Source organism: Podarcis cretensis (assembly GCF_951804945.1).
Source record: "Podarcis cretensis genome assembly, chromosome: 13".
In the NCBI taxonomy this organism is placed as follows: domain Eukaryota; kingdom Metazoa; phylum Chordata; class Lepidosauria; order Squamata; family Lacertidae; genus Podarcis; species Podarcis cretensis.
Window position 1 is genome coordinate 44845353 of NC_137182.1, and position 12685 is coordinate 44858037.

A 12685-nucleotide genomic window follows, 5' to 3' on the forward strand; every position below is an offset into this window, starting at 1 on the left:
CGAAGAGTCCGACACGACTAAATGACTAAACAACAACAACAACTAACCAACAGCATTTATAAGGTCACAATGTCCATCATCCCCGACTTTTAACTCACTTTGGGGGATCTAGTACTCAAAATGGGTGTGAGATTAAATATTGCTTGCAGTATGGAGAGTAGGTTCCTTCAGCCTGAACCCCCCCATGAGAAAGCTGATTGAAACCCACTCAGCTATAATTCACAGTTGCACAAGAATGAAAAACTCCTTTGAGGTTGCTGAGGAGCAACAAAGTGAAGTGCAAAGGTAAGATCATATTCTTCAACTTGGAATTGGGATTTTGCCTGTGTGTGAATGTTGCGCATATCTATCTATCATCTCTATCTATCATCTATCTCTCTGCTAAAATTTATCCCCATATCAATAACTAAAATTAAAATGAATGTGTGGCAATGTATGATAAATAATAAAATGTGAGAACAGAAAAACACACACCACACAATAAAATTTGGTTTGAAATCTAGACAAAGAAAGCAGTACTACCAGATTTAAGGAAGTAAGTAATGATCCATACCTCTCAATGATCCATCATTTGATAAAAAGTAAATGGTCACAGTCAGGAACTGACAGAGTTGTCTATCAAACTGACGACACCCAAGTAAAGAGGGTTGACTGGATGAGGCGAAAAATTACAGATATAAGACCTGTGTAATCATGCTTTACTTATTTTAACCCTGATTGCACATTATGGGTGAAATTCAATTAACTTTTATTCTGAGTACCTAGATTGATATTAATGAACATGGCCAAGTTAGGCTCATGGGTTTCCATAGGTCAACAAAAAACTAAAACAGCACCAATGTTTGGCTGTTAACGCTAATGTGAACTCATGATTTAGACTATATTTATCATGGGTAGGCAAAGTAAGGCCCGGGGGCCGGATCTGGCCAAATCGCCTTCTAAATCTGGCCTGCGGATGGTCTGGGAATCAGCGTGTTTTTACATGAGTAAAATGTGTCCTTTTATTTAAAATGCATCTCTGGGTTATTTGTGGGGCATAGGAATTCATTCTCCCCCCCCCCCCAAAAAAAAATATAGTTCAGCCCCCCACAAGGTCTGAGGGACAGTGGACCGGCCCCCTGCTGAAAAGGTTTGCCGACCTCTGATATTTATAAACCAAGCTTTGCATGAACCTGGTTTAAGCATTGCATGTTAATTGGTTGACACAATTTTATTGCCTTGGAAGCTGACAAGCAGATGGAGCACGTGTCACCCAATTCATGCCTTGTAGAAAGATTTGTGTTTATTTGAAATGAGACAAGGTTGGATTGGTTGGTTTGGGGATTAACTGACATTGTGATGTGTAACACATGGCTTGCCTTAGACTCACTGTTGCCCTTTCTCTGTAGGGAAGAGGTTAGAATGGGGGACGAGAACTTTACTTCGATCAAATATTTTGTATTGGTGGGACTGTCAAATGACCGAAGGACACAGATTCTACTCTTTGTGGTGGTCTTCATCATCTACTCTCTCACCATTATGGGGAACCTGGTGATCATCATCCTTGTCCGACTTGACTCTTCCCTCCACACACCCATGTATTTCTTCCTGACACACCTGTCAAGCCTGGAGATCTGCTTTGTCACCAGCACTTTGCCCCAGATGCTGGCTCACCTCCTGTCTGGAAACGGAGTCATTTCTTTCACCCACTGCACTCTTCAGATGTATATTTCGTTGTCCCTAGGTGGTACCGAATGCCTTCTTCTCAGTGCCATGGCCTATGACCGCTACTTGGCTATCTGCCACCCTCTATTATATGCTAGCATCATGGGCTGGGGGCGCCAAGTCCTGCTTACGTCACTCTGTTGGGCAGGTGGCTTCCTCCTAGGTTCTATAAATGCAGGTAGCACCATTCGCCTCCCCTTCTGCGTCCCTAACCACATCAACCACTTCTTTTGTGAGCTCCCGATAGTGCTGAAGCTTTCATGTGCTGACACGCACCTCACAGAGGCTTTCATATTCGTGGCATCCGTACTATTGCTTATAATTCCTCTGACAATTATCCTTATATCCTATGGGCTTGTTCTCTCCTCAGTATTGCAAATGAGATCAACCACTGGACTGCGCAAGGCCTTCTCCACATGTGGCTCCCACCTGATCGTGGTCACATTGTTCTATAGCACCGTCATCTCTATGTACATGATTCCACGGTCTGGTTCAACTTCTGACCGTGACAAGAAAATTGCTGTCTTTTACATTGTGGTCACTCCTTTGCTTAATCCTATCATTTACACTCTGCGAAACAAGGATATTCATGGTGCAACAGCCAAGGCACTGAGAAGACTGGCCATTTTGCAAGAGTTGAGAGTTGCCTACTAGTATGAATAATGTGCAAATGTTGCCCAAACATTATGTGTGTTGTAGCTGAAAATGCTGGCAGCATTAAGATAAATTCAACAGTGTACACAAGTTTTGATGGATGCAATAATGGAATACTAAATAATAATAATAATAATAATAATAATAATAATAATAATAATAATAAATTTTATTTATACCCCGCCCTCCCCAGCCAAGACCGGGCTCAGGGTGGCTAACACCCGATATAAAAACAAATTGACCGAAATATAACTTGAAAACAAGTTTAAAATACAACATTAAAACATTAAAATACAGCCTCATTTCAATGGAAACTCAAATCAAAAACCTTTTTGGGGATGAAAACGTCAAATCTTCACCAAGGCTAACTATCCAGACTGGTCCTACATGGGCCAGAAAAAGCCAGGGAAGTCCCCAAATAGGAGTTCCATCACAGGAGGAGAAAGGAAAAAAGAAGAGGGGGAGGGAATTGTATCGTTTTTGTAAATTATGCAGGGATTTATGATATGTAAAATGAGCCATGGAAAAAGAAGGGAAGTCATTGACATAAGGATGTAAAATGAGTATTTTAAATTGTAAAACAGAAAGCTTAATAAAATTATATACAAAAAACCCAACATTTCGCGTGTTGTTGTTGTTGTTGTTGTTGTTGTTGGTTTGCACTGTCTTTTTCCAATTTATATTATTAATTTTCCAAATTATTAAAAATCAAACCAAATTAAATTATTATTATTATTTTTAAAAAATCCTGTTCCAAACATATGACCATCATCTCCTCTCATAGCCAGATCATTTCTTATTTAGAGTCCAGTTGACATCCTTCACTTGCTGTTAAACCATTCTTCCAGCTGGCTGCTTTTTTCACCTTGCAGACAGCACCTCCGTTACATGTTATAAATAAATAAAACTTTTCACATGTGTAGTCCTTCATATACATTATTATCCCGGACCTGGTGTGCTGGGAGAATTAATTGCTATCTTCCATTGTTCAGTTCTTTGCAGTCTTTTTCTGGATGGTACAAGGTCACATTTGATTCCTCCTGCTGTTTACAGAATAGCGTATGAGCTGCAGCTGTAAATAACTGACAGAGTGAATATCCAAACTCCACCATGAAAATTCCACTCTGGAGTTCTTCCTCAGCACACAGTTAAAAACAAGATCTTTTCTCAAATTCAGCCTCTTTGCCAGATCTGTTCAGCAGCAGTTCATACTTTTTAAACAGTATTTCTCCAACAGCACTCCTAGTCCAGCTCAGGAATAATTTTAAGTCCATTCAACCTCAGTCAAAGGGGGAGGGCATACTAAAACCTTGTTAAATTCATTGTTGCGCATAAATCAAAAGCCTTTCCCCTCTTCTCCAGAATAAGAAACAGAATAACAAGGGAGGACAGAATAAAAAGGGAGACTATTTGAAAACCATAAGAAAGCACAAAGCACCTTGTCCCCCTTTCCCGTCTGTTGTAAGGATTCTCAAGCTTCAAGGAAAATATTCAGATATTTTCAAGGAGCCAAGCCCAGTCCTTTCAGTAGCTGACTGATTGCAGGCCATTTGCATATGTAGGTTCAGGAGCACCTCTTGATTAATGCCAATTGTCCAAATTATGGAGCAACCAACCACAAATCATGCCGGAGACGGAAGCTCGTCCATGGGAGGGACACATTCCCAGGTCACACCCGCTCTGCCTTTCAAGGTGGCAGACACAGGCTTGAGTGACACAGCAGGATGCAGTGAGCTCCCCAGACCTCACTCAGGCACCTGCAGGCCTACTTCACCAGCTCACAGGCTAATTTCCCAGGGCCTCCTCCTTCACTGGCCCTACTCTGCACCCTCTGATACTTCCTTTTCCAGGCTGGAATGCATCCTTAAAATGTGATGCAACATCCTCCTTGCCTTATATTGCTGTACACAACTGATATTTTGCAAGAAAGCTGCAAATAAGTCTTTTAAAATCAACACATAATATGGAGTCCTGATATAGGGTTGTTTTCAAACCACATTTGCAGTTCTATACCTAGTTTGTTCACCTCTGATGGTGGGTGCAGTATCATTTTCTACATTACCAGTGTTTTGGGTATGAATGCCAATAATTATTTACGCAAAATGTTGCCTCCCATGAACATGAGGAAGCTATTGACCAGCTTGTGGAAAATCCAGCTCTTGCAGGAATCTACATTTTTTTTGTGTGTGGAAGGGAAACTGTGGGGGTGGGGGACATAAACCCTAAAAGAACCTGACACGGAGAGAGCATGCTTAATTTTCACAGACTACTGAGTATTTGTTGGTGGCAGGAGAGAAAAGATTAGTTGGAATGCAGTACAGTCATACCTTGGGATAAATATGCTTCAGGATAAGTATTTTTGGGTTGTGCTCCGTGGCGACCTGGAAGTAAATGAGCGCGTTACGTCCGGGTTTCGCCACTTGCACATTCGCAGACGGTCAAAATGATGCCACACGCATGCACGGAAGCAGCGAAATGTGAACCGCACATGCACAGGCGTGCTGTCGCATCTTACGTTCTGTTCAGGATGCGAATGGGGCTCCACAACGGATCCCATTCGCATCCCGAGGTACCACTGTATTCTAGTAGAGGACATGGCATAGCTAGGTTATTAGAATATTCAATTCCATTCATTTCTTGGGAAATCTTTCCCTTGTGTCTTGTTAATCGCTATGTTAAAAGTTTCAAGCCCAAGTGGCTGAAGGTAAAGGTAAATAATTGTTAATGAGCTGAGGGACCAGAGATACAAAAGAAATTGGAGCAGATCCAGTGTGGGAGATTCACAGTCTTTATTAACTTAATGAATCACAATGCCTTTGTAAAATGGCAGGGAGAAATCATTCACCACTGCTGTCTCTGTTTTAAACCTGAGAAGAGTTAGGTAGTGGAATAAGCTAGGCTGTGATTAACCCTCATTTTGGAAGACTTTCCAAACTTGTTGGGGCAGCACCCAAGAAAAGCGCTGACCATATTTATATTCTTTTCCCCATAATTGATTAAGCTGTGTCAATCTCTTGCCTCAGGAGAAGCTGGATTTTTGCAGGGCTGAATGGCTGATTGGCCAGGACCTTGAGCTGGCTAGTAAGCCACCTCATGTTCCCCACATTACTCCACTTCCCCAAGACAATGGAAATGTGCAAATGAGAGGTGGGGGGAATCTATATCTCTAAAGTGCCCAATGAACGTTTAGTCAGATAGCCATAACAAGCACTTGTGTGCATACAGAGAAGACTACTGGAAGTATATCAGAGAAGAGATGCAAGCAGCTGCCGTTCCAGAATCTGTGTTCCTGTAAAAGAAAGAAGGCAGGGAGAGGCAGATCTTACTCCAAAGCAAGAGCCCTTTCACTAGCTCTCGTTCGTCTGCATGCAGCCCCAGCTGAGTAAGATTGTCTTCCATAAACACGGTTTTAACAATGAGTCCCTAAGTAACTATGGAGGCCAGTTCTGGATCCATATGTCCTTCCACAGTGGAGACATTGGTTTCTGGGTGGGAGTTGATCACGGTGTGGATTTGCCAAGCGTGCCTTCCTCTTGGCACGTTTTCCCCTTGCATCCTGAGTTTGAGTGTCTTCAAAGCCCATTAACCACCATCCATCCTCCAACCGCCTACAGACACTCACATAGGACATTCATTGGTTCTGTTTTAAAGGAGAGGTAGAACTGGGTATCATCTGTAAAAGAGAGAAGGCAGAGAGAGGCAGATCTTACTCCAAAGCAAGAATCCTTTCACTGGCATGCAGCTTTCCTATGAAGTCACCAGTATTACAGTGAACATCCTTGCCGTTTTTTTGCAGCCCTCAAGAGAAAATTATTCAGCTTTCATATGCCTTAAGAAAACTCTGCTGCAAGAGAAATTTCTTAGCAGCTGCTGGTGAACCCTGTGCAGCATACAAAGGTCAGATAATATTGAGTAATTTGTAAGTCAATTGGTGGTGGGGTGGGGAGGAAACCCCTAAAGTTTGTTGGCACTATCCATTCTTGAAAAGTTACTCTGCTGTATGCAGAGAATTATATGTAGTTTTGGGTCTGTAGTTTATTCTTTTAAGGGGTTCCTCTTTCTTTTTTCTTTCTTTTTTAAATTTCTCAAAGGCATCACTCTGAAATTCATTTATGCTGTGTTTGGGAGAACAGCAGCCATGAAGACTGGTCAGTTAGTTGGATATTTCTATTGTTTTATTCTTCCTCCCCCTTGGTTAGTCGTAATGTTGTCCTTGTAAAACTTATCTAAGAGGAGGTTGGGGACAAAACTAGAATCAGTTGGTCTCCTATTCCTGGTTCCCCTGCCTTCTACCTTATTAGACCAAATCACCACTACTATGAATGTGGAACCATTTTCTTTCCTCTCATATCCTTCCACATAACCCAAATAGACCCTCAAAGAAAATAAAACTCTCATGTGTTTCTTTATCATCTCATGTGCATAGTTCTTTTTGTAAAAATATAAAATAAATAAATATATCCCAGGGCAGTTCTTGCAACCATATACCACAAAAAATAACGAATGCACAGAACTAAAGTCAACGTATCAGCGGGATGTTGATGTCACTAAATAAGATGGTGTCCCAGCACTATGATTCCTGTAACACAGGCACCCCCAAACTCAGCCCTCCAGATGTTTTGGGACTACAACTCCCATCATCCCTAGCTAATAGGACCAGTGGTTAGGGATGATGGGAATTGTAATCCCAAAACATCTGGAGGGCCGAGTTTGAGGATGCCTGCTCTAACATAAATAAGTAAATAAAACCATGAACATCAAGAAATATATACCGGTACTTTTATATAAATTTATACAGCATTTATTGTAAGAAAACCCAAAGTGGTTTACCAAAAAAACACACCAATAAAATTATCTATACTTCAATAGATTGTTAAATAAAGAATAAACAAGCTGTTCTCACAATCACAATGACTCAAAGACATGCAGTAGTGAAATGAAATTCCAATTAATGGGAAACTAACGACACTTGCTGGGATTTTTTAAAAAATGAAATTGAGGCTCATGGTTGGTTAACGGTTTGACCCCAGTCTTGTAGGGCCCCAAACAAGGCTATACTTATGGTTCTCAGGTAATTTCTCTGGTCTCCCCTGTTGCCCTTTCTCTGCAGGAAGGAGATGAGGATGGGGGAAGAAAACGTCACTTTTGTGAAAGAGTTTATATTGGTGGGATTCTCCAGTGATCGAAGGACACAGATTCTCCTCTTTGTGGTAGTCCTCATCATATACTCCCTGACCATTTTGGGGAACCTGTTGATCATCTTACTTGTGTGGGTTGAGTCTTCACTTCACATACCAATGTACTTCTTCTTGAGCAACTTAGCAGGCCTAGAGATCTGCTATGTCACCACCACCTTGCCCCAAACGATGGCAAGCCTCGTGTCTGGCAATGGAGCCATCTCCTTCACCCGTTGTATGGCACAGATGTACATCACATTGTCCCTTGGATCCTGTGAATGCCTTCTTCTAGGTGTAATGGCCTATGATCGCTACCTAGCTATCTGTCATCCTCTAATATATACTAGTGTCATGGGCTGGTGGCGACAATTTCTGCTTGCCTCAGTCACTTGGGTTGGTGGCTTCCTCCTTGGTTCTCTAATGGTTGGCAGTGCCACTTCTCTCTACTTCTGTGGCCCAAACCGTATTGACCACTTCATCTGTGAGATGGCAATGGTGATTAAACTTTCATGCACTGACACCTACATTACAGAGGCCGCCATCTTTTTGGCAGCTTCACTTGGGGTCATCCTTCCTCTTTCAGTTATCATGACCTCCTATGGGTTTGTTATCTCCTCAGTATTGAAAATGAGGTCAACTGCTGGATGGCGCAAAGCCTTCTCCACGTGTGGCTCCCATCTGATTGTGGTCACCTTGTTCTATGGCACTGTCATCTCTATGTACTTGATTCCCCGGTCGGGTTCAACTTCTGATCGTGACAAGAAAATTGCCATTTTCTACCTTGTAGTCACCCCTCTGCTCAACCCTATCATTTATACGCTTCGGAACAAGGATATCCATGATGCAATAGCCAAGGTGTTGCAAAGACTGGACATTAAGCAAAAGAGTTGACCATTGCCTACTAGTATGAATAATATGGAAATGTTGCTTGAGCATCAGGTTTTGGCACAGGAGATACATATCTCCTGGGACATGGAGCTGTCTCTTTGTCAATGACCAGGAGCTGTTTCTGGAGCAGGAGCTTCTAAGAAAGTTGTAGAGCAAGTTTATGCCATTGATTTATTTATTTTATGCCCAATTTTTCCTCCAAAGAAGTCAAGGTGGCATAGATGGTTCTTTCATTCCCCATTCAGAACAACTCTGCGTCCTCTGCAGAGCACCACATTGTCTTCCTATGCCCTAAAGGACCAACCCAAGAAAACTCTAGACAGCATGGAACTCTTAGGCCAGGAAAAATCAAGGAGAACCAAACAGCTTCTGTCCTCAGTGCCAGCTCCTCGACTTGCTAGTCCTTTCACGGGTCATTGTTCACAGCCAAATCTTGATAACTTCTCTCTTTTCTGGAGTGAACACTGCTGCTGAGGAGATCTGAGCACCAAAGCCTCCTGGAAGCGAGACAGGGATGCTGGGAATTCCCACCAGATCCTCCTTCTGACTTCAATATTTTTCTCCCCGCCCCCACAACAAAAATAATTTTCTCTTTATTGGGACACCAAAGCCAAGATACAGTAGCCAAGACAGAGGGCTGTTTTCAGATTTCATTTGCAATGCTATACCCACTCAGGGCTTACCCACATTTCTGCATGTCCCATGCCTACAAAGCACAGGTTTGGAGAGTTATTAAGGCATGCTTTAATATCTTGTTTGTGACCCATCACATCCCAGGCCTGCAGAATTGCATTGCTGATGCCCTTTCTTGGTTCCCGGTGGAGCTATTCTGGGAGCTGGAACCCAGTGGATTCTGTGCGTTCTATGGAACTTTGGAATTTGACAACCTACTATGCCATCATTTTTGCCATAGTGGGTTTAGGGCACTAGGCGATCTTACCAGCAGCACCTGCAGAAATTCAAGGATTTTAGGGCAAAGGTACCGTATTTTTCGGCCCATAGGGCGCACCGGCCCATAGGGCACACCTAGTTTTTTGGGGGGGAAATAAAGCAAAAAAAAAATTATTTCCCCCCCAGGCATGGGGCTGGGGCAGGGGAAGCCCGAGTTTCCCCCGACCCCAACCCCCAAAACAGGCAGCTCTCCACAAGCCGTGGGAGAGCTGCGCGAAGCCCGAAGCCTGGGGGGCGCTGAGCTCAGCACGCCCTCAGGCTTCGGGGTGCAGGCAGCTCTCCCACGGCTTGCGGATAGCTTCCTGAAGCCTGGAGAGCAAGAGGGGTCGGTGGGCACCGACCCCTCTCGCTCTCCAGGCTTCAGCGAAAGCCTGCATTTGCTCCATAGGACGCACACACACTTCCCCTTCATTTTTGGAGGGGGAAAAGTGCATCCTATAGGGCGAAAAATACGGTACATCTTCCCTTCACAGTGGTGAAGTTAGCAATTGAATTTAGGTGTGTATCTTAACTTTTGTCTCTTCAAAGGAGAGATGAGGTACAGACATTGCTCCCTTTTGGTACCAACTCAGTCTTCTCTTAAAAAAAATAACCTCACGCTTGTATTCCCAGGTAATTAAATATATTTGCTTCAACTCTACAATTGAATACACTTGATTATATTGCCTTATTTTTGTATTCCCTTGTCAGGTGATATATTCTATATGTGATTGATTAACCTTATTTTTTTCCTCTTCTGTAACCCTGAACTATATTGGCGTAAGTAAAGAAATATATTGGCTAAAAATAAGATACTGAGACTCTTCGCTAAACCCTCAATATTATGTGTGCTGATATGGAGGGTGACCATAGACACGCCCCCCACATGGTATATGATTCTGGGATAATCTAAGATGCTACATCAACCGTTGAACCAAAGGTTTTGATACATAAAAGATACTCTTAAAGTTTTATCCGGAAAAGGGCAATATTAGTCACAGATGCCATGCCAGATAGGACATTGTGGATGGAGTTTAAGAAAATAGTTTGACCCTCCCAAAGGGAGAATTTCAACTATAAGTGCTTGCATAGAAAGGGAATTTATGGAGAACAGAAATGGCTCAGAATATTAATAAAAGATTTGTTTTTGGAGAGCGGCACTGACAAAGAGAACGTCATATTTCTGAAGTCATCTAGGGAGATTGAGGGATGCGGGTGGAGCTGTGGTCTAAACCACTGAGTCTTGCCAATCAGAAGGTTGGCAGTTCGAATCCCCGTGACGGGTTGAGCTCCCATTGCTCGGTCCCAGCTCCTGCCAACCTAGCAGTTTGAAAGCACGTCAAAGTGCAAGTAGATAAATAGGTACCACTCCAGTGGGAAGGTAAACAGCGTTTCCATGTGCTGCTCTGGTTTCACTTAGTCATGCTGGCCACATGATCCGGAAAAACTGCCTGTGGACAAACACCGGCTCCCTCAGCCTGTAAAGCGAGATGAGCGCCGCAACCCCAGAGTCATTCGTGACTGGACTTAACTGTCAGGGGTACCTTTACCTTTACCTTTAGGGGGATTGGGTTGAAGGAGAATGCTTACACAGTGGCAGAATCTACCTTCACAGATGCTTTAGGAGGAATTCTGGACTCTCCTAAATTAGTAGTGGGTGAATGCAAAGGCAGATCAGGTACTCATGCCATCCTTGTCTGGCACAAATGCTTGCAAGGCTGACAGGGAGTTATAGCTGGTAGCAGCAGCTCATAATGGAACATGCTCCCACAATGGTTTTAAAGGAGGATTGGACAGATTCATAGAGGATAAGGATATCAATGTCTGTATTACATCTCCATTGTCAGAGTCACTGTTCCTCTGGATACCAGCTGCTTGGGAATTGCAGGTGGGCACAGCATAACTGATAAATCTGGACTGGGCCTGGTCTGGTGTGCACCCATTCCAGTTCACCCCAGAGCCAAATCCGGATGGCAACCTGCAAACTAAAAATCTCTGAAAATGTCCCCTTTCTGAAATTATGGAGAGCAGTTGCTACTCAGCATAGGTGACACTGAACTAGTTGGACCAATAATCTGACTCAGTATAAGGCAACTTCCCAAGAGCATACCATGCGCCCTAAATGCTAAGGAAAACATGAAACTCACAGAGACAAATTCAAATATACTCAGTTTGCATACATTCAGATAACAGAATGTGAAATGTGCTTATTTGTTTTTATTACAATGCATACAATTCTGATTCAAAGCCAGCATAGAATTATTCTTCCATATCTGTGGTATGTTAAGAACATGAAGCCCCATGAGGTTCAGGAAATAAACACCTATTAATGGCTGAAGAGAAGAAAGGCACCAAGGGAGTCCCTGTGGAGTAGATGCACTGTCCTCATTATCATAATGAATAGCAAGCAAGGGAAAAAAAATGCAAAAAGTCATAGGGAGACTACAAATACTGGTGTGCTGTCCAGTTTCTAATGTTGGGAATAGGCAGTTGAGCAAGCCAGGTTGTGTTGAACCTCACCTTAGTAGGCATTAAAACTAGGTTGGAGGATCATCAAGCATCTGGCCAGGTACTTGAAGAAGCATATCAGAAGGAGAGCAAGACTTTTTCTGTGGTCTATCAGTGGTCCATCTCCAGTTAAAGGATCCCAGTTCACAGGACAGAGAAGGACAACCACCTGATGACCTGCCAACATATATATAACTTTTTCTTTAGGATGGGAGGCAGGGATTTTCCTGTTTGAGATGAATCTAGATGTTCATAGCACTGATTGTTTGGACCTTATGTCAGTCTTAGACCAACCTGCCCCACTTGCTCAGAGCAGGAAGGCACAGCATTGATTGGCTGGGCCATGTGTTGTTGAAATTCCCCCACAACCAATTTGATTTCAGAAGGTTAGCAGAAGCAAACTGCAAGTAAACCACAAGGCATTAGACTACTGAATGCCCTGCAACAGGCAGTCTTTCCAAGCAGCACAGAGCTGCCCTCCCTCAACAGAAGCCCCTTTAGGAGAGATGCAGCAAGTTCCTCGTTGAGATTACTGACAATTCCTTTGATTGTTCAACGTCTCACGTTAAGACAGCTGACTGGAGCCCCCTCAGCTATCATCTACAGTTGCACATACCAGTGACATGGATAACTATTTGGGGGTTGCTGAAAAACAACAAAGAGAAGAGCAGTGGTAAGATCATGTTCTTCAATTTGGAAATGGGATATTTGTGTGTGTGTGCATGTGTGTGTATGTTTGTGTGTGAATGTAGCCTATTTTCTTGTTTTAATGGATATTGTGAAGAAGGGCTACCTACATACAATGGTGGTCTCCCTTAAAACAT

At 42.9% G+C, this 12685-nt stretch overlaps 2 protein-coding genes across 2 annotated transcripts; both read left to right on the forward strand.

Annotated features, from left to right (window-relative positions):
- Nucleotides 1-1338: 1338 nt before the first annotated feature.
- LOC307202007 (olfactory receptor 2D2-like) lies at nucleotides 1339-2358 on the forward strand (the record flags this gene model as incomplete). The annotated part of the gene is made up of 1 exon (XM_079951616.1): nucleotides 1339-2358. The coding sequence occupies one exon, from the start codon at nucleotides 1339-1341 to the stop codon at nucleotides 2356-2358; it is 1020 nt and encodes a 339-aa protein (XP_079807742.1).
- Nucleotides 2359-7475: 5117 nt separating this feature from the next.
- LOC307202019 (olfactory receptor 2G3-like) lies at nucleotides 7476-8426 on the forward strand (the record flags this gene model as incomplete). The annotated part of the gene is made up of 1 exon (XM_079951639.1): nucleotides 7476-8426. One exon carries the CDS (start codon nucleotides 7476-7478, stop codon nucleotides 8424-8426), a length of 951 nt encoding a protein of 316 aa, XP_079807765.1.
- Between the last annotated feature and the right edge of the window lie 4259 nt (nucleotides 8427-12685).